General features: G+C 37.1%; 1 protein-coding gene and 1 pseudogene across 5 annotated transcripts in view; one reads left to right on the forward strand and one right to left on the reverse strand.

Moving 5' to 3' along the window:
• GPATCH8 (G-patch domain containing 8) overlaps positions 1–23,564 on the reverse strand; it is a 100,451-nt gene that overhangs the window by 42,468 nt on the left and 34,419 nt on the right. For 3 of the 5 annotated variants that reach the window (XM_075561957.1, XM_075561960.1, XM_075561958.1), the window contains 2 exons: positions 20,424–20,441; positions 17,944–18,016 (listed from right to left, as the gene is read on the reverse strand). Coding sequence is in view for 1 of the 5 variants with exons in the window: in XM_075561956.1 (XP_075418071.1) it covers positions 17,944–18,016 (73 nt within the window). In the remaining 4 variants the exon portion in view is untranslated. The remainder of the gene's footprint in view (positions 1–17,943; positions 18,017–20,423; positions 20,442–23,564) is intronic. The other 2 variants (XM_075561956.1, XM_075561959.1) reach the window with 1 other exon arrangement.
• On the forward strand, positions 14,809–15,116 carry LOC142458354 (mitochondrial import receptor subunit TOM6 homolog pseudogene; annotated as a pseudogene).

Below are 23,564 nucleotides of genomic sequence, written 5' to 3' on the forward strand. Positions count from 1 at the left end.
CGGTTAAGCAGATGTTAAGCAGTTTCTTGCTTCCATATTCTCACATTCTGAGAAATTCAAAATCTAAATCAATCTGTTGTTCTCATTTCTTCACAGCCCCTTTAACTTCCTAATTACAATAGTCACTGCACTACATTAAATCTGTTTATTAGCATCTATCTCCCTGTTAGATATAAGCTGTGGGAAAGAGGCAGTATCTTACGTTTGAACTATTAAAACTTAGTACAGGCCTGGCATAATAAAGATTCAATCAATATAAGTAAACTTTTTCTTTTAAATGGAAAATAATAGAGACCTAGTAAGTGTGCAGATTTTCCATTATAAGCTTTCCTTTAAAAGCTTAAAGAATAATGGGGAGAGGGTATATAAAGCCTCAAATTATGCAAGCTATAATAGTAAAAATTGTCAGAAGAGAAATATAAACTGCAAGAAGAAATCTGAGAGAAAACTTTAGCACAAGACAGATTACAGTATTTCTTTTTCCCCCGGAGACCAATTACAGTCCCCAGAAATCTGGCCAATGTTCTTATGGCTCCAATTAGTCTCAAGACTCTAGTGAATTTACTCAAATTTATATTAATTATAAAGAATATATAAGAAAACTAGCGGTTCCTTCAATAGCCCAGTTGGTAGAGCGGAGGACTGTAGAGGAAACTGCCAAGAAAACTTAAGAAAAAACATCACGTTCAATGCTACCTCCCATTTTGGCAGGGGAGGGGGTAGATTACTGTCCATTTTAATTCTGTAGGACTTGGATGAGAGTGAGTCAAAAAGTAATGCTATTCTGGTCCCAGTTCATACGGAATAACATTATTTAAACATGTCTCTGTGATCAGTGGATGGCTGCATTCCAAGGGATCTGCTCTGTCAGTTAAATTTAAGGCACAGGTGGTAGTAGTGACTGTTTTGTTTTTCTTTGTTCTGAAGGAGTAACCTTGACAGATCATTTAAAAGGACAGAAGACAGTCATGGTAGCTTATTAGGAAACATTTTTAAGAACACTGAAAAGTGGACTGGAGATAAAGGCCAGAAAAGTTGTGTGAAGGATTCCCTCCCACCCACCCCACCACCACACCTGCTTATGTTTTTAAATAGCAAGGATTATCCTATGAGAATTTAGTTGGAAAACCTTATCCTGTCTACCCTGCAGCCCTGATCCTACGCTTTAGGACTACTTTTTGTTTCCCAGACTCAAAAAACAATGAGAAGGGACAGGATTAGAACTCTTGGCGGATGGTAAAACTGTCATCTAGATACAGTAGAAATTAAGGAGTGCAGAATTCTTTAAGGACTAGAGAGGAAGAAGCACCACCCTCAGAGTGTACAGACCTAAATGGAGGGCTATCTACGTCAATAAACAATAGCTTCACATTTTGGGATTTTTTAATTAATTGGGTTTTAATACATAGATCATGTCCTTCCATAGTTCAACCACAGCGAGTAGAATTGTACACCTGCTACTACAATCAGTTTCCAAACATTCTTTATCAACCTGGGCTCCTTGACATCATCTCCCTATATCTCCAACAAACCCCACCCATCCTACTGTACCCCGCTCCTCCTGGAACCTTTATTCTACTTGCTGTCCCCACAGGTTCATCCTTCCCGGGTTTCATACACACACACATACAAAAACAGAAAACCATGTAACTTCAAAAGGGTGACCTCTAATGACATAACACCTCTGATATATAAGGGGGTACCCCTTCAAAACCAGATGCACCCTGCAAAGCTATGTATTTAAGTATTTTTAGAAAACAATCTTATCACCTTCAAAGTACTCTCTACTGCACTTAAAACATCTGTCCAATCTGTGATTCCACTCTCAGAAACATTTTCAAATTCTTCTGTATGGATGGCTGGCAGCACCTCCCTAATTTTTTCTTCACCTCTTTTACAATGCTAACCTTTCTTGCCCCTCTTCATTCACAAAAAACAAAAAGCAGTCGCCTGGAGTGAGGTGAGGTGAGTAAGGTGCATGGGGCAAGAGAGACATGCTGTTTTTTGCCAAAAACTGGTGCACTGAGATGGCTGTGTGAGCAGGTGCATTGTTGTGATGGGAAAACCAGTCCCCCATTGCCAGAAATCAGGTTTGTTATTTTTGGTCACACAGATATGCAATCTTTTTAGAACTGCTAAACAGAAAGCTTGATTAACAGTCTTAACTGGTGGAAGGAACTTCTAATGCACTATCCCCCTCACATTAAAAAAAAAAGTGCACTGTCTCGATCTTTGATTTCAGATGACAAGCTTTTTTGGGGTGAGGTGATGGTGACATCCTCCACTGGCTTGATTGATGCTTGATTTCAGTAAAAATAGCACCATATCCCGTCACCAGTAATAACCTTGGAAAAAAGTCTGGGTCACTTTGTAGCTGTTCCTTTTTTTTTTTTAAGATCATTTTATTATGGGCTCTTACAGCTCTAGAGCTGTTCCTTCAAAGTACAGCACGTTTCCACTCTTTTTCCTGGTCACTCAGAACACAAGGCACAAATTTCACAACACCCATGACGCATTCCCAAATCTTCTGTTAAAATTCACTGAACCAAGCTCCAAAGACAGTCCAGATGGCTTCCCCATCTCTTTAATGGTCCACTGTTTTTGAGCACAAATTATGTAGACATTTTCATCCTTTTAGGAAGCTTACAGACAACCAGAACAAGGCTTATAACATTTAACCTTGTTTAAAACAAGAAAACCACTCGTATGTTTGAGTTTTTCCCATAGTCCTTGTAAACTCTGTTTAACATCACAACAGTTTCTGAAGCACTTTTTTCCTGAGCAGGAGGTAAAATTTCACAGCCACACACTGTTCTCTTAAATCTGACATCACAAAAAAGATTTGAGTAAAACTGCTTTTATGAGAAAATTCATTGTAGCCAAAGAGAATCTTTCCAGGCAATGCCACTTGATGCACTAACTCAGAGTGAGGTGGCTCAATGCTCGTCTAGTAGGAAAAATGCATACTATGAAAGCTCTGTTTAGCAGAGCTTTTTCCCAGTACACCCTAATATGTACCCCCCCAAAAAATTACAAACCAAAAACCCAGAAAATTCTGGAAACCAGATCAGACCCAGCCTGAATCATAAGACGGGAAATCCACTGATAAGAGTTTTGACTGTTCAAATCAGATTTATGCCTTCAATCTTCTATGCTCATCTCTCCAAGAGACTGTTCAGTGGCCACTTTCCTTCCATCCCTCAATTGTAGATAGAAGGAGTTCTCTGGAGGATTATTCCCCATGTAGTTCCACAACTGAATCTTGGGCTCCCACTGTCATCCATAGCCTTCTGAACATCAGATTCTCACCAGTCAGGATATGATATTAATAACTCCTTCGACTTGGGATTATATACGGTTTACAATCCTTCAGTGACTGATGATGGTGTGCTTGAGGTTTTTAATAAAGGTTTCTATTATCTTATAGCAATACTTCCTAACTTAGCCTCTTATTTCTCATTATCCTATTTCTCCAAGAGGCAAAAATGAGTCATATCATACTCACCTTCCCAACACAACCACTAAAGAAAGACAAAGTGGGTGCATAAGCAAATGTGGTGAAGAAAGCTGATGGTGCCCAGCTATGAAAAGATATAGCATCTGGGGTCTTAAAAGCTTGAGGGTAAACAAGCGGCCATCTAGCTCAGAAGCAACAAAGCCCACATGGAAGAAGCACACCAGCCTGTGCGATCATGAGTTGCCGAAGAGATCAGTTATCAGGCATCAAAGAACAAAACATCATATCATTGTGTGCTCACCTCCATGAAACGATCACTGAAGACAAAAGGGTGCATAAGCAAATGTGGCGAAGAAAACTGATGGTGCCCGGCTATCAAAAGATTTAACATAAGGGATCTTAAAGGCTTGAAGGTAAACAAGCGGCCATCTAGCTCAGAAGCAACAAAGTCCACATGGAAGAAGCACATCAGCCTGTGCAATCACGAAGTGTTGAAGGGATCAGGTATCAGGCATCTCCAAAACAAAAAAATTTACCATAGTGAATGAGGGGGAGAGTACAGAGTGGAGATCCAAAGCCCATTTGTAGGCCACTGGAGATCCCCTTGCAGAGGGGTCTCGGGGAGTAGACAAGCCAGACAGGGTGTGATGTAGCAACGATGAAAAATACAACTTTCCTCTAGTTCCTAAATGCTTCCTCCCCCACCCCCCATCCCATCATGATCCCAATTCTACTTTGCAAGTCTGGCTAGACTTGGTACACTGGTATAGATAGGAACCAGAAACACAGGGAATACAGGGCAGATGATCCCTTCATAACAGTGGTGTGAGTGGGAATGTAGAGGGAGGGTGGGTTGGAAAGGGGGACCCATTTACAAGGATCTACATGTGACCTTCTCCATGGGGAACTGACAATATAAAAGTGGGTGAAGGGAGATGTCGGCCAAGGCAAATATGACAAAATAATAATTTTTAAAGTATCAAGGGCTCATGAGGGAGTGGGGAGCAGGGAGGGAGGGGAAAAAATGAGGACCTGATGCCAGGGGCTTAAGTGGAGAGCAAATGTTTTGAGAATGATGAGGGCAATGAATGTACAAATGTGGTTTACACAATTGATGTATGTATGGATTGTGATGAGTTGTATGAGCCCCTAATAAAATGATTTTAAAAAGGGAAAATTAACCTGACAATACATGATATTAATGTAGCATTATTACTTTGGCAGTTGTGAAACTGATATTATATTTGTTTTTCAAAGAAATGCATATTGAAGTATGGATAGAGATGATTTATGGGATTTGCTTTTAAGAACATCACAGAAAAATGGGACTAAACAATTCAGATTGCCAATAAATAAGATTGGTATTGACTGATTAAAAAAAAGTTATATCTACAAGTTAAGACACATTAGGGCACATAAGTCAAAAGCATAGGTTTCAGTTGTTTGCTAAAAAACAAATTAATGCTCAGGACATCAATTTCTTCACCACTACGAGGAGTATTGTATCTATATCAAAGAGAATTTCAATTACATAATCCATGTGCAAGTACTCACCAAATGCTTAATAAATGTTAAGCTTATATTGGGGGTGGGGAGCTAGCTATTATTACAAGGGGCTACCACTAAACCCACTGAATAAAAACTTCCTGGTCAAAACTTACATGAACTGACTATACAGTGTACTTTTATCATCTTTTATATCTATATTTTCTTTTCCATTTCCATTGCTAATACTCTATTCCAAATCCTCATCAATTCATACCCAGACAACTGTCTAAATGGCTTTTCATTTCAAACTTCAGGCATATTTTGATCAAACTAGTATTTGTACTTTCACCACAAATATCTGTAATAACAGGAAGAGCAAAAAACATTATGTATCAGAGAATTGTAGTTCTGGTCTCAGCACTATTACAAACACATTTTGGACTACTAATTTAAGTTTTTTTTTTTAATTTAAGTTTCTTCAGCTGTAAAATGAACTTTTAAATGATCTTTAACGTCTCTGCTAGTTATGAAAGTCTTTGCTTCTCCTCTCTCAAATACTGCCTTTGGCTTACAGAATAAAACTTCATATTCCTGGAGCAGCACTCAAATCTTTCATGTTCAACATGGGTGCTGGAGCCAGGAATACCATGGTTTGAGTCCCGATTCTAGTTTATTGCCTGTTTATCGTGGGACGACTTACTAATTCTAAAGCACATTTTCTTCTTCTGTGAAATGGGAAGACAGTATTTATCACAAACTTGTCAGAAGAATTAAATGAGATGATATGCATAAAATGCTTTGTTGTTGATTATTAGCCACCATCAAGTTAATTCCAACTCATAGGAATCCCATGTATTAAAGAGCAGACCTGCAATAGGGTATTCTTCATTGTAATCCTAATGGAAAGAGCCCTGGTGAAACAGTTAAGCATTGAGTTACTACCCATAAGGTTGGCAGGCAGAACCTATGAAGCAAGGCTTGAAAGATTTTGCTATGAATTTAACATATACTTGATGTCTTTTTATGTGTCCTTCCATTGTGATGGTCTCTGTGCACAAATGGTCTCTAGCAAGTGAGTTCAGCAGTCCTGCTTCCCCCTCTCTATTAGACTCCTAAAAATGAGAGCTCTTAATGTGAACTGGAAAAAACTTTAATTTTATTTACTTACTATCTGTGCTTCATTTCTTCCCTTTATATTAAGTTAATTCTATTACAAAGGTTCTATAGAATCTTTTAGGCTAATACATGAGTCACTGACATTATGCTTGATTTTTTGCTGTATAAAGACTTCAATGCCCATTTTAGCTAAGAATTGTTATGGGGTGTCAAGTTAGTTCCTAGTCATAGAACAGATAGCTACAAGCTCCTTCTATCAATACCTTGCTTTGTGATTTAGGGGCACTGCATGTTTGTTGTCTTTCCCAACCCATTCCTATTTTCAATATTAACTTTTCCCAAGGCGGGAACCTGTATCAAGGTAGTAACACAAATTTCAAGGTCAGACTTATATTTCAATGGCAGAAACTTGGTAGCAATATGATCTTCCCGATATCATTGCTTCATTTATAAAATGAACATACTAATACCTATTATCTAATCTATTGGGTCAGTGCAAAACATCTAGGTTTCAGATCACTATTTGACAAATAATATGTATTTATTTAGCATCATTTCTTTTTCTGAAAGGAAAAGATAAACTCTAAAGGGAAATTAAAGTAGGAAAATAACAATTTAGCTTTGGTAAGGTTCTCTATTCAGAATTATATTGATGTCAATTCACTATTAAGAAAAGGTTCCTGCCGAGGATGGAGGAAGAAGAAATGAGGAGCTGACATCATGGGCTCAAGTGGGAAGAGAATGCTTTGAAAATGATGATGGCAGCATATGGGTAAATGTGCTTGACACACTGGAGGAATGTAGGGATTGTGATAAGAGATGTAAGAGCCCCCAATGAAAGTATTAAAAAAAAAGGAAAGGTTCCTGGTTGGTAAAGTAAGGTACAAAGGATTTGCACTGGACTATTAACCAAAAGGCTAGGGCTTTGAATCCACCCAGCAATACTATGTAAGAGAGGCCTGTCCACCACTTGCATCTGTAAAAATTATAATCAAAATATTATGAAGTTCTTAAAACATGGTCAAAATGAATTGGAACCAATTCAATGAAAACTGGTTTAATATTAAGGAAAAGCTATTTCTCTTAGCCAAAGAGTAGTTCTTTCTAAGAAATAAGTGATGTTTTAAAGGTCAACATTCTATTTTAACAAAGTCTAAATTGTAACACTACATATTTCTAGTCCATTCAAGTTTAGTTTAATTGATAAGACATAGTATCAATATAATTGAGACATATCTACTACAATCCTTATCCTACAATGTCCACCATTTATTTCCTAATGAAAATAAGGGGTTGTGGGTAGGAACATACAATTAACAAAGGAAACACCCTCACCCTACTCTGCCTCTGCTAAGTCAAATTTTTTTAAAACAACTTAAAAAATGTTTTTCTATTTTTAATAGCAATACAAGTACATGTTTAAAATAGATAGTTAAAAGCAATTCAGGGTAAATCTTAATTGAAATATTGAATTGTATGGTATGTGAATTATATGAAATAAAATAATTTTAAAAGTACCTTTTCCCTTTACAGTATATCATTTTCTTTGAATATAATCAAGTAAATACAAGCAAATGTAAATATATACAAATAAGCCATAGAATATATTCACTCGCAATATTTTCACAAAATGCCTGTTTCAAGGTCCACACACACTATAATGTAAAAGGCAACTTTTGTCAGTCAATGTCTTCTATAAAGTAAAATACCTGTTTCCAATTAAAAATTTTTACTTAGCACTTTAAAGAAAAATAGAGAAATCTGGAGATAGTCCCACTAAATCTAGAAGATCTTTGGAAAAACTGTCTAATGTCAACAAAAAGGAACATGCTACTATATACAACGTGTTTGCTAACAAGTATATTAATTGTTTGATAATCAAGAAATGTTTCAGCATTTTATCTGGTAACACTTTTTAAAAAGTTTTAAGTAAGCAGCTTTCTACGTTTCAATTGTGTAATTAAAATTGACTAAGGGCAATTTGACATGCTGATTTCCACACACGATATATACTTTTCCAGAACAAAGCACCAATTTTATTTAGTGCAGTGAAACTATTAACACCAGAAATAGATGACAGGGCTTCAAACTGGTTCTTTTCATTTAGCCAACAAAGCAAAACTGGTGGAATAGCCCATATTTAGAAAATGGGGGTGAATCAAAGAGTAATTGAAATAGCAACCAAAATGGGCAAAAAATTGTAGGCTAGTCCCTACTAGACACCTCGTCTCCCTCTTAGACTCCGAGGGCATGTACATGGTACACAGCAAATATATTTCTTGACAACAGAGCCAATGGGCCATGTCCTCCTCAAAGGAGGAACCACACCACATGCTCTGAATGTGTGTCACGCTCCCTAGCTGTGGCAATAACCCAGTCTCCTGATTCAGGTTCTCACAGGGACTTGGTAGACCTCTGCAGGGTCTCCCATGCCAGGGCTTTGACTGAAATGTATCCTGTTCTGGTTACGGCTCTGCTTCACTCACACAGTTTAAAAATGGGGCTGTTGAGCTTTCACTACGATGGCGATGGCTGACCAATCTGAACTGGTTCAAAGTTCTGTTCAATGGGGCTGTTTTAGTGGAAAATTTGTGCATTTTCCTTCTCTAACATGTTTCCTTTTCATACATGTTCCAGTTTCTGTGATACTATTAGATACACACGTACAAATTTACACATATCTCCTGCTTAAAATACTTAACACACACACACACACGAGGGTTTCAAAAAGTTTGTGGGAAAATGAGAATGGAATTTTTCCATAAACTTTTTGAAAGACCCCTTATATACATATACTCACACATTGGTAAGTTAAAAAGCATTGCTACAAAATCATAAAAGCCTTTATTACACAAAAATATCAAAATTTGAAGCTGTTGTTTGTCAACACATCCTCTTATCTAGGTCTACAAACTCCTGGAGGCGGTGTTTCAGTTTCTCTAACCCTTCCCCCAGAGAATCCTATGCTCCTACTAGGCTTATCTTTGAGGGCTTCTAGATTTCTTTAACATGCTCAATCCATCTTAAAATTCATTTTAACCAATAGCAATGATATATGCATAATCCCCGAGGGGAAGAACAACAGAAACGTGGGTGGCGGGAGACAGTGATGTAAGATACGAAAATAATAATAATTTTTTTGTAATTTATCAAGGAGTCATGAGGATGGGCGGGGGTGGGGAGTGGGGGAGGGAAGAGGAGCTGATACCGCAGGCTCAAATAGTGAATGTTTATAGACAAGCGGCCATCTAGCTGAGAAGCAACAAAGCCCACATGGAAGAAGCACACCAGCCTGTGTGATCACGAGGTGCCAAAGGGATCAGGTATAAGGCATCATCAGAACAAATAATCATATCATTGTGAATGAGGTGAAGTACGGAGTGGAGACCCAAAGCCCATCTGTAGGCATTTGGACATCCCCTTACGGAAGGGTCACGGGGAGGAGATGAGCCAGTCAGTGTGCAGTGTAGCAACAATGAAACATCCAATTTTCCTCTAGTTCCTATTCCACCCCCCCACCCCCCCACTATCAATTCTACCTTACAAATCTGGCTAGACCAGAGGATGTACACTGGTACAGTTAGGAACTGGAAACACAGGGAATCCAGGGAGGATGATCCCTTCAGGTCCAGTGGTAAGAATGTCGAAACCGGGAGGGTGGGGTGGAAAGGGGCAACCGATTACCAGGATCTATGTATAACCTCCTACCTAGGGGATGGACAACAGAAAAGTGGGCAAAGGGAAACTTCGGACAGTACAAGATATGACAAAATAATAATTTATAAATTATCAAGGATTCATGAGGGAGGGGGGAGCAGGGAGAGGGGAAAAAATGAGGAGCTGATGCCAGGGGCTTAAGTGGAGAGCAAATGTTTTGAGAATGATGAGGGCAATGAATGTACAAATGTGCTTTACACAAATTGATGTATGTATGGATTGTGATAAGAGTTGTATGTGCCACTAATAAAATGATTTTTTTAAAAAGAAAGTAAATGTTTAGAAAACGACGATGGCAACAGATGTACAAATATGCTTGATACAATTGATGAACGGAATGTTGTGACTTGTAAGAGCCTCCAATAAAATGATGTAATTTTTAAAAAAAACAAACTTGTTTTATAAGGGACAGCATTCCATAAACTTGTTTAACAGTGTCAATGATTTGGGAAAATATCTATCCACACATTTGAGTACTGCTAAAAACTTGATTTAGCTCTGACTTCAAAGGCTTTTTTTTTAACATGGCAACCCTCCCCGGTTTATAGGTTTATATTGAGCCTAATATGGAGCTCTGGTGGTGTAGTGGTTATGAGTTGGGCTTTAACCTTGAGGTTCGCAGTGCAAAACCACCAGTCACTCAGCAGGGAAAAGATGGGAGCAGAAAGCGAGTCCCATGAAGAGCTGCAGTTTGGGAAACCCACAGGGCTATTTTCTACCCTGTCCTGTAGGGGCACCGTGAATTAAAACTGACTCAATGGCAGTGAGTTTAGTTTTGATTTTAAATGATATTAAGAGAAGAGTATTACTGAGAGAACTTGTCTGCAAGTTCAGAGATATTTCAAACCCATTTTGCATGAAATAAACCCATAAATGTATCAACTGGGACCCTAGTTAGAAATTTTTTTTCTTACCTTATTATATTGTCTTCAGGTTGCTGTTTCATTTAATAAGCTCTCCAGGTTTTTTTTTCCTTTTGTTCCCAGTTTTTTATACCAGTTTAGAACTGTTTTTCTTCACATCTTAATACTATTAATCATAAAACTTATTATTTTATATGCCTTTGGGGGCAGGGATTATTTATTACTTCATGCTTTTTATGAACTCGTGTTAAGGCATAAAAGAATAGCTGGGGGGAAAAAAGACTAGTTGAACTCAGGATATATTCATTTCAGCCTTTAAGTAATACATCTAAATTGTGCTCTCATAGAATTGTGCTCTCATAGTTTTATCAATTTATGTTTACCAACTATAATATACAAGTAGAGTCCTGGTTGGAAGGTAGACAGTTTAAGTTCACTGGAAGACAGGTCACAAGAAAGGCCTAGAGATCTGCTTTCAAAAATCCAGCCAATGAAAATTCTGCAGACCACAGCTCTCTTCTGTGGAGTCACTAAGAGTCAAAACGGATTCAACTGTAACTGGTTTTGTTAAGTTTATGATATAATGCCTGTTTTCTAATGTTCTGGTCAGGTTAAATATTTTACCTTTTACATCCAGCTAGTGGAAAATGGTGCCTCACTGTGGTTTAATATGAGTAACATTTTCACACTTAAAGGTGATCCTGGTAGATTGTTGTAAGATTTGTAAGAGCCCCAATAAAATGATAAATGAAATATAACTAAATGTATCCTTTATTTAATGGCTTCTAGCATTCAACTTAATTTGGAAAGACTCTGCACATTATAAGACTATTAAAAGCATAAGCTCCCCATTATTTACCCTGGTAATTTTACGATTCTTTTTTTGTTTTGTTTTTTTATTAAATACTTTTATTGGGGGCTTTTACATGCCCCATCACAATCCATAGATTTATCCATTGTCAAACACATTTGTTCCTGTGTTGCCATCATCATTTTCAAAGCATTGTCTTCAACTTGAGCCCTTGATATCAGCTCCTCATTTTCCCCCATCCCTTCATTGCCCTCCCTCCCTCCCTCATGGACACTTGATAAGTTTCGGATTATTTTCATATCTTACATCGTCCTCTGTCGCCCTTCACCCACTTTTCTGTTGTTTGTCCCCCCTGGGAGGGGGTTATGTTGATCTTTGTGATCAATTCCCTCTTTCTCCCCTGACCTTTCCCTTATGCTCCTGATATCTCTATTCTCATTATTGGCCCTGAGGGGTTTTATCTATCCTGGATTCCTTGTGATGTGGGCTGTTACCTGTAGCACTGTGCATTTTTGGTCTAATCCAATTTGTAAGGAAGAAATGAGGTCATGATAGTGGGGGGAAGGAAGCATTAAAGAACTAGAAGAAAGTTGTGTGTTTCATTGATGTGATTTTAAAAAAAAAACATTTAAATCTCCAATTTACCTAGAATTTAAAAGGAGCAAAGGAGGTCTGGTGGCATCGTGGGTTACACGTTGGGCTGCTAACCACAGTGTTGGCAGTTCAAACCTACCAGTCGCTCTGAGGGAGAAAGATGAGGCTTTCTACTCCAGGAAAGACTTACAGGGACAATTCCACTCTTACATAGTTGCGATGAATCATAAATGACTACATGGTAATGATAATGGTACGGATTCAACATTAGGGTTTTTCTGAGATTCTATCCAGTTACCATAATATCACAGTCAAATAACTGAGGCTCTTTTCAGATATTGTATAGGTCCAAGCTTGGAATAAGTGAGACAGACACCTAGGGGCTTGTAGATCCTAAAAAACACAAATTATCCTGAAGTCAGATATCTAACATATATTAAGCAGACATTAGGTACTACTGTTGATTAGTTCTGGGATATAGACAGTAGTTAAGATAGAAATTTACCTATTTGTTTTCTATGCTTTTGTGATTGAGACCTAAAAGTGAACTGTCTCTTATTTAATGAAAATGACTAAATTTTTTACTATATGTACAAAAGGTATTAGTAACAGTAAGTATTTATATAGCATTTAGCAGGCTTTATAAAGTGACTTCACTTATATTTGATTTACTTCATATCCTCATAACTACTCTGTGAGAAGATAGACAAAGGTTTTAATTTTCCTTTATGGTTAAGGATAGTAAGTGGTGGTAACATCCCTTTATTCAAAGGAAATACAAATGTCAAACTCAAACCTAGACCATGTTTCTACATGCTATTAACAACATACTGTCTTCATACCCTGTACCAAATACTTTAAATACATAAAAATAAATGAAAAATTCTATTCTCAGAAAACCCAGAATAATTTGTCAGTTAAATACTCAGAGTGATCACATACTTCATTCTAAGTATGGAAAGAATATACACAAGTATAAAACATGGTCCATGGTCTCAAGAAGCCTTCAAAGACATATAATTCTTTTAAAATCATTTTATTAGGGGCTCATACAACTCTTATCACAATCCATACATACATCGTGTCCAGCACATTCGTACATACATTGCCATCATCATTCTCAAAACACCTGCTTTCTACTTGAGCCCCTGGCATCCGCTCATTTTTTTCTCCTCCCTCCCCACTCCCCCCTCCCTAGTATTTTTTTAAAGAGCAAGATTTATACAAGTAGAAAGTAAACCTGAAGGGAAGGAACCGTGTCTTATCTATTCTGTCCAAGACTTTTGTTAGCTACTTTACGTGGTTTGCCTGACTAGAATATATTACTATTAGCTCATAAAATATTTGTTGGATGTCTAACTATTATTGACTGAACCCTCTGGCAGGGCGGAATATAAAAGATCTGATTTCATTCACCTTTACCTGGGGTAAACTTTTGAGTGAAATCAGAGAACTAGCCAAATCAACAACAGCTCTTAAGACTATATATAAAAACAACAAAAGACACTATGAAACAAAGGAAGTTTAGACACCATTCTGGGCTGTGCCTATTGGCTAAATATAGTTCATAGCAAAATAAAGATTTTAAGGCACAGCATTTCATTACATTTCAAATTTTCCAGAAGTAAATCTAGTGCAACTGTCACAAAAATAGCCATCATCTACTGTTGCCTTATTCCTAATTAAACACATCTCAGGCCTCTACAAAAAGCAATTATTCACAATACTTTTTATCAACAGGTGTTTGTGTTGCTTCTTTCAGATATCTTGTTAACATCTTTCCTACAAGCATATTTTTAATTTCAAGGATAACTTACCTGCTACACAATATAATTTTTTTAATTTTTTGAGAATTTACGGAATGAGAATACTTAAATAAATTTGAAATATAAAATTAAACCCAGTGTACAAAATAACACTGTCTACCCTGCCATATATAATTTTGCTCCAGTCAGCAAGCCCTGTTCTCCAGTCTACCAATGAGTTGAGATATCTACACACTAGCCCCAAGGACTGGTACAGTTTATATACCCTTGCAAGGGTCAAATCATTTTAAATATTTAACTAAAAAACCAAAAGAGACCAGTAGGCTGATTTAGTGGGTTGATGCATATTATTTTAAAATTCCAATTCAATAAAAAGGAGAACAGAACACGTTGGCAATAAACTAATAAATGCAGAGAACTCTTACAAAACTACACATCTAGAAATTACATGAAATAACAAGTATGTACAATACTGAGGAGCATTATTATTTTCACTAGAGGGACAATGGCTTTGTTCGGTGGTTAGGTACAGTGAACAATCTTTTATGAGTTGCCTCAGTAAACCATAAATGTGTTCCTACTTTAGGACAAGTATGTTGGTATTACAGAAAGAAAAAAAGTAAGTGAAAGAAACCAGCACAATGCTTTTCACATTGTGTTGAATTTCATGCTAGAAGATAGTCATTTATGAGACTATTAAACTTGGCCTCGTTGCTGGCAAAAAACTAAGGTTCCATTCTTTTTGAAGAGTGAAAATATTGTTTTAGCCATTCAAAGCACATAAGCTTCATATCTCCCTTGTATTTTAAAATAATAGATTTATGAGTCACTAAGTGCTTACTGTAAGCCTACTGCCATGAGAGGAGATAGAAGTAACATATGTATAAAAGCTAATTCTATCTTTCAAATGGCTCAAAGTTTAAAGAGAACCAAAGTTCTAAAGTGTTCTTAAAAATAAAATTTAGAGAGCCCGCTGCGGAACGCGAAGGTGCTGCCATGGCTTCCACCGGCGTCGGCGCGAGCGCTGCGGGGTTCCGCAAACGAGGCGCCCGAGATCCCCGACAACGTGGGCGATTGGCTTCGGGGCGTCTACCGCTTCGCCAGCGACAGGAATGATTTCCAGAGGAACTTGATCCTCATCTTGGGACTTTTTGCAGCAGGCGTTTGGCTGGCCAGGAACTTGAGCGACATTGATCTAATGGCACCCCAGCCAGGGGTGTAGCCCCCCTGGACACTTGGGTCCCTTGTGCTGTACTTGAACCTTCCCCACACAGCCTCCATTTCTGTGCTGCCACAAGATTGGCCCCGAGGGCAACTGAAGTTTGATTCGGATATGCACCCACCCGCCCCTGCCTGCTGTCCCTTCCTTTGGCTCCTCTGCGGTCAAGCAGGCGCTAAAGGGCTGCTCGCTGTCATGTAAACTTGTGTGCCTAGCCTCTTCCAAGTTTCTGGAGGGGGCCATCTGGACTCGCATCCTGGGGAAGAGCCTAGTGGTATTTCATAAATACTTGAAATAAAGAATGGATACACACAAAAAAATAAAATAAAATTTAAAATTAGTTATCATCCACAGCTAGGTGGGTATTGATTTATAGCCCCTTTAAACAAAACAAAAACACTACAGGCTTTAGTTGTACTATATATTACAATGAAAAAAATCCTAGAATTCAAATAGATTGGCTAACTCCTATGAAGCTCCAAAATTCTACTCCAAGTAGCCAACTACAGAAACTAACAATGCCTCTGGATATCCCTGTATAAAAAGAAATGTTTCAGGGAGAAAGAGAAAATAAAATCCTCTTGGTACCCTCTTCTCTGTGATCATCTCCATTCAAATTGAGACAACATATTCAAGTATGCAAACCACTGGATAAATTCTTTTAAGAATCCTTTTTCAAGGCATTTATACAGGTCTAAATACAAGCATGTACATATGTAAATATATTTATATGATGATGGGGAAATAGATGTGCATATATTTATAGGTTTAGTATTAAGGTAGCAGATGGACATTGGACGCCCACTCAAGAACTCCCTCAATGAAAGAACGCTTTATTCTATTAAATTGGCATTCCATGATGCTCACCTTCTTGACACAATCGCTGAAGACAAATGTGTGTGCATAAGCAAATGTGGTGAAGAAAGCTGATGGTGCCCGGCTATAAAAAGATATAGTGTCTGGGGTCTTAAAGGCTTGAAGGTAAACAAGTGGCTATCTAGCTCAGAAACAACAAAGCCCACATGGAAGAAACACACCAACCTGTGTGATCACAAGGTGTCGAAGGGATCAGGTATCAGGCCATCAAAGAACAAAAAATCCTATCATTGTGAATGAGAGGGAGTATGGAATGGGGACCCAAAGTCCATCTGTAGGCAACTGGACAGCCCCTTACAGACGAGTCACGGGGAAGAGACAAGCCAGGCAGGGTACAGTATAGCAACGATGAAACAAACTTTCCTCTAGTTCTTAAATGCTTCCTCCCCCTCCCTGCCCCACTATCATGATCCCAAGTCTACCTTACAAATCTGGCTAGACCAGAGGATGTACACTGGTATAGATAAGAATTGGAAACACAGGGAATCCAGAACAGATGATTCCTTCAGGACCAGTGGTGAGAGTGGCTATACCGGGAGGTTGGAGGGAAGGTGGTGTAGAAAGGGGCAACCAATTACAAGGATCTACATATAACCTCCTCCCTGGGGGATGGACAACAGAAAAATGGGTGAAGGGAGACGTCAGACAATGTAAGATATGACAAAATAATAATTATCAAGGGTTCATGAGGGAGGGGGTGATGGGGAGGGGGAAAATGAGGAGCTGATACCAAGGGTTCAAGTAGAAAACAAGTGTTTTGAGAATGATGATGGCAACAAATGTACAAATGTGCTTGACACAATGGATGGATGTATGGATTGTGATAAGAGTTGTAGGAGCCGCCAATAAAATGAATTTTTAAAAAATTCATTTTCCACTTCAGTCCTCCCTCATCTAGACTCTTACAAAATCTGTGGCCTATTCCATCCAAAGGTTTGTAACTATAGTGTTCCTTGTGTTATTCACAGTAAGTACTTGTGTCCACTTTATGTTTAATATTAAATGCTCATTCGAAACAAATTTATTAAGCATCTCCTAAGAAAAAAATTTGTAGAATAATTTAAAAAGCAAAAGTTAAAATGGTGGAAAAAGCTTATTTCATGTTCTATCCTCTCGTTCCTTTTACAAACATACACAGATTACAGCTTTCCACATTCACACTGTGCAAAGAACTAGTTAACATTAGCAGTCCTCTACCCACAGGATCCCTTTCTAAAATAGTCCTTCCAAGACTAGCTGTCAGAGGTAGTGTTCACACCATGCAAAGAACAATCAGTAGTTCTTAAATTTGAGAACTCAAAAATGAATAGAGCTTGTTGGTTTCGAACTAGCAAGAACTCTGAAGCAGAAATGTTAGTAATTTTTACCTCAATGATTCATATACATAAAAGAAAAAATAAATGCAATGAAACTTTATCACATTATCTATCACACACTTTCCAGAACCTGACTGGAATCTGAGAAATGGCCTCCCTCTGAGCACTAGGAAATCTCTGCTTTTCACAAGGGTCACTTTTTCTCTCCACCATCCACATGGCTTCTGATAATAGAGCAAAACGTTCAGAACAATCACAAGCTTCAGGGCGAATTCAGCAGGGCAATATTTACAGCCTACTGCTCAATAGTTCTCTTTATAATACAGAAGACCACAATACAAAGTCACTAAATGACACAAAGAAAGCACACTCATGTACTCCCCTTTTACTTCACTCCCCCTTTACTTAATCCACTACCAAAAAAAATAAAAATTAAAAACCGGATGAGCCACATGTAACTTTGACCTGAAGTTTTAATAACAAAGCAACTTACTCGTCAAGTTATTAGCAAACATGGAGGCTTCATCGTGACATAAAATACAGTCATAGGAAAAAAGGACTATTCTAGAGGGGGCACAAGCAAACAGAAGGGGGGGAAATGCCAAACACTTTTTTAAAAGGCAACAAACATAATAAGGCACAAGATCTGCATAAAAAACAGTAACATTGTATTCTCTCCCCGCCCCACCCCGCCCCACCCCCTAAATATAAAAAACTTACCCTGAAGAGATTTTCCCAATCCCTGGCCCAGCTTCCACCCATGTTTCTGGAGTAAGCGGTGTCCAATATTATCCTGACAGACAGAACAGAGAGACAAACCAAAAATATTCCAATAATATATTCTTCCCTTCCTAGTGACATTTAAACAGGTGATGAGCAAGAGATAATTCTACATATATGCATGCAAAAAGGTGCTAATAATAGGGTAAATGTGTCCAATAAAAGAGACATTAATGTAAAAAGAAATGCTGGCTAGTATTTTATATGAGAAGAACATATGGGATACAGGTCCTTTCTGATGGTGTACTGGGCAACTTTTGTACCTCACACTACAAAGGAGAACAAGGAAAAGGGGAAGGAATACATTTATGAAATTTAAAACTAACATTAAAAAGCATAAAATCAAAGTACAATCATATCCACCACCTAGAAAGCACCGCTTTGATTTCTTTTTAAACAAAATTTACATTGTGTTTAGCTATTTTGTTTATGTGTCAGGCTTTCATGATACAAAGTAAGTTGTAAATGTAAGACTGCCCCACCACTAGAAATGAAAACACAATCAGAGCAAAATCCAGGCTAGACTTGATTGGTTTTTTAAAATATATATATAAATAAATATTTAACTAGCATGCAGCCAATATTAAACTGAAAAACAGTGAGGTTAGTAAAACAAGAAATTAAATTGATTAAACAGAAAAATAAAATGAGCTCAAGCACAGACTGAGTGATGCATTTCAACATGTAATCTAACAAAAATGCTAACATGTTAGAATGAAACAGGCCTAGCAGTAAGTTAACAGTAAAGAACCATTAGTGCATGTAGGGGTGGGGTAGGACCAACATACATAATGTCTCATCTTCCTGGGAGCACACTGGATAAATGAAGGAGGGAGTTCAAATCGCATGAAAACACCTCAGGAACAACAATTAAATGTCAGCTTTCATATAAGGCGTCAATAGGCCTCAGAAATCTCTGCAGCCTTTATCCAATTCTTTCATTTTGACAATTACTGTGAAGTATCAGGGCAAAGCTAACGTAACGTAACTGTATCAGATAACGTCATGCTACCTGTCCAATGGAAAACATTAAAAAATAATATAAGCAAAGTATTCATCACACATAATTCTATTTATATCAATCTAGCATTGCCATTTGAAAATACTTCTATTTCCCCAAATTAATTATAAAGTAGCAAAACCCCAAACCTTTTCATTAAAATCCATGAGCTACTTGTTACTTTTTAATTTCATAATCCAATGATAAAATGATCTTTCAAGTCATAAAGGAAAGAAAACAATTCATTTATTGTTATCTCTCTTACATGTACTTAAGATGATTAAGTCTCCCCAATGTTCTGTTTAAAACAAAAAAGAAAAAAATAACTCTCTCCAACAAAGTTTTGACAACATGTGAAAATTACGACAAGCAATAATTTATTTAACTCTATCGAGTGGGAGACAAAAATCATACCTTTTTAAAAGCAAAACCAACAGGCAAATGACAAAAAGTATTTCTAAGACAAAAGATACTATTTTAAATATATATACAACTAACTGCTCTTCACTGATCAGTTAACCAAAAATCTATCCAACTATGTTTGCACATTAACAACTGCACAGTGACAGTAATGCTGGCTTGTGGCGTCTACAGTTAAATGTCAACTGAACTGGGCCATGATTCTCAGTGGTTTGACGGTTATGTAGTGATGTAGTCATTCTCCATTTTCTCATCCCAATTTTCACATAATGACCTGATATTGGAACCTAACTATGCGACTAAATGAGGAATAAGTATATTTAAAAAATCATTAGTCTTCAAAAGGTCACCTGAAATTAATTTTGCTAAAAAGAATAATTACTATAAAACTCTATGGTATGTGTAACCCCAGGAGATGACGTTCATGTTACTAGAAATGTCTTCCACCATTATTAGACTTCACAAAAACATAAACCTAAACTGCTGCCTCCTCTTCTTCCCGTCTTCCATCCCAAATGAAATACCAGGAAAGGTATCACGAATTAGTATTACCCATTTATAAGTAACTTTATTATCAAAGAAATTATGTCTTTGTATAAGGAACAACAGAAAATGAAAAAAGGTAAAAACTTTTGTCGTATTACTATGAAAACAAACTTACCTGCATATAAAATTCATAACATAATTTCTACAACTGAGTAATCCTAGAATGGAAAAGGATAGCAAAATGATGCTAAGATTGCGTGATTTACTTAAGCTAATGTTTCATCTTTCACAGGCTAGTGTAACTATTTGGCACAGAGATTTCAGGCATTAAATAATGCTGACAAAAACTGTTGCCTCCTCTTTTTATTGAAGAAAACTCAATCTTTAGTGAAGTAGAGATGAGACATTATGTTAACTGTGTTATATCATGAATGCACTAAAATAAACAGACAGATGAAGCAGTATGCTATTTCCAAAAGCAGTGCAAGTGGAGTGAAAGCATTTCCATACGAACCTGGCTTTAAAAACTGGGCTGTCAAAAGAACAGTTAAATGTAACACAAAGTAAGAAACTGTCCAATCACTAATGGTCGTTTTATTTATTGTTTTTGTCTTGTTTTCAATTCACTGCTTGCAAGTAATGTATTGATTACAGAAGAGGGAAAGCATAAGTAAATTCACGAGTCAAGACCAGCTGAGAGAGTCAAGAGCAGCGTGTTGTGACTGACAACAGTGAAAGGAAAAGCATATGTTAAAAGGAAGAAAAAAAGAAAAACTTAAGGTTATACACATTAGCACCACTTTTACAAAACCACTCAAGAGAGGAGCTGCCACCTTCTCAAAGAAAACGGCAGTGGCATTTCTCTACTAAAACTTTGGGTGAAAACGGTTTTTTAAGTAAGCTAACTTTCCCGAATATGAATAGAGAACAAAATGTTGAGGGTTATAGTAAAGTTAAGAACATGCCACTCTTAGCCCTTCGGATAACAACCAAGGCAACAAAAACAATAGCTTGTCTCACAGAGTCTCTTTTTCTCAGGGGAATCACAAACTTGTAGTTTAGAGCAAATGACAAATACAGAAAACCTGGGCCTTTCCTGTCATTCCTGCTCTTTGAAGAAAAATGACAGCGCTGTGACTCTGCTAACAAGGCTAGTACTCAATGTGGTCCCCTTTGTCACCAAGAAAGAAAAAGAGTTTTACAAATGCTATTCAAAAATCTAAGCAGGAAAAAAAAACATCTAAGCAGGCTCAAGGATGATGGATAAACAGGGAAGGCCCACCAGAGCACCTCGTAACAATGTAAGACAAAAGTAGATGTTGTTTATCTCTAAATGTTCAAGTGTTTATTAAACTTTTAGTGTGAAGGAACAAAGGATTCTCAACTGCCAGCCTGGGAAAATGATTAATTTAGTCTCTCTGCTTAGGGTTATTTTTTTCAAATTATTCCCATAGATGCTTGTTACAACAATACACTAGACTGGTTCAAGTGGATAATCTACACAGATAAAAGCAATGAGCACAAAATTTATCTCTAAAAAAGGTTTTTGTTTTTTTAAGTATCGTGTATACTTGAGTATAAGCCGACCCGAATATCAGCTGAGGCACCTAATTTTACCACAAAAATAGCATTTAAAATGTGCTGAAAAGCTCAGCTTATACACGAGTATATAGGGTACTTACTTTTTTTGTCATTATAACAATGACTAGAAAATCTTTCCAGTTTTTCAAGTGAAATATACTACTGGGAGTCTAATTGTAATCTCATAGGAGCAAAAATAAGTTGAAACATTTTCTGTTTCTAGCACAGACAGGTTCAAAACTACCAAAAAGACATGACAGTGATAGCTGTTTATAATTTCAAAGCATGCAGAAAAACTGCAACAACAAAAAAACTTTTTTAAAAATCCTAATTTCAGGCTAATTAATATGGCCACTGAACTTTGGCCCTGGTAGTAGGCAAGAAGTCAGTTTTCCACATAATTGTTCCCACAAATCACTTGTTTCTCTCTTGTGCTCAAAATCCCAAATTCGTGGCAGTGTAAGCAATATCTTTGGCTGAATATAGAGTTCTTCTAATTCTGGTTACATTGTGAGCCGAGTGAGCTGAAATCCAAACTTTTATTTCACCTACGATTACCTAAATTGTCCTTTACCTTTTCTATTTCTAAACTCAAATGTATAATTAAAATGACACATTCTTATCCTTTGTTCCCTTCTATTATATGTATTATAAAAATGAGAAAGAATACAATTTTTAAACAGAAAGATCTTTGAAAGCAAGAAGTGGTAAAAACTACCAATAATATGCTGAAAAGTACAATTGCTACCATCAAATCCATGCTGACTCAAAATGACCCCACAGGCAGAGTAGAACTGCCCCAGTGAGTTTCCAAGATGGTAACTTTACAGAGTAGAAAGCGCCATCTTTCTTCCTCAGAGCAGCTGGTGGTTTCTAACTAAATTATGCATTGACCTTGTGGATAGCAGCTCAACACATTACCACTACACCAGCAAGGCGCTCCAAGAAAGCAATTAAAACAAAAACACCACCTCATTGTTTTAGCCATTCTCCAATATTTTATTAATTAAACACCAAGCAGAAAGATTCTCAGGAAATCTCTCTCTCAAAATGAAGAAACATTTTAGCAATAGCACCACCAATCTGTATAGTGCCAGCTATCAAAATATAAGTAAAAATCTACTATATATACTCGTGTATAAGCTGAGTTTTCCAGCACATTTTTAATGCCGTTTTTGTGGTAAAATTAGGTGCCTCGGCGGATATTCGGGGTGACTTATACTCGAATATATACGGTATTTTATGGCATGGCGCACATCTCAAGAGAACACTATACTAACAAATATGTCAGTGACTGGATAAGTATTAATTCCCCACTGAATTTTCATTTAGTTGACAGTTATAATCAATTTACACTAATTAGCTCATGTTTAACAGTGGCAAAAATTATAGGACTCTTGAGTGGATTGTAAGCTTTGCTGATTGTGTATTAAAGAATCTATAAGCAAGAACCGAATGCTAATAGGTGAACCCATGCAAACAAGAAGTTGCAAAAATATCCCCCCCACCCACCAAAAAAAATTGTCTAGCTCACTACAGATGGCACAATGAAGACTGGAGAGAAAAGCCACATAGTAATGCTACATCATTCAGCTCCAAGAAGCACATTATTTATAGTGCAGACCACATATGGTCACTGCTAAATGTCAAATTAGCAGTCTCATAGAGTTACAGTTTGGAACTAGTGGAGTCCACAGATCTAAACAGATATACATGACAAATCCTAATTATACACATACGTCTAAATCCCTAGATGCACAAGCTAAACAGCTTCAACTGAAGTCTGAAAACTTACATTAACTGTTAAAACCTGTTTGGTCAACCCAAAAACTATTAAGACAGAATTTTAGTCAGGCAGGAAAGGCCAATTAATGAGCTAATGGGTAGTTTTACAATGACAATGTATTTTTTTCTTTTTTGATGACCATGTATTTTGTAAGCCTATGATGCAAACATTTTGCTTTCTACATAGCTTAAAATAATTGACCCATTTTGCATCTGTTTTCTATAATAAAAGGTAAAAAAGACCACATACCCAAAATCATACCAACTAATTCTTGGAAGTATGGTAGTG

This window comes from Tenrec ecaudatus, chromosome 10 (genome assembly GCF_050624435.1).
Source record: "Tenrec ecaudatus isolate mTenEca1 chromosome 10, mTenEca1.hap1, whole genome shotgun sequence".
NCBI classification, from domain to species: Eukaryota; Metazoa; Chordata; class Mammalia; order Afrosoricida; family Tenrecidae; genus Tenrec; species Tenrec ecaudatus.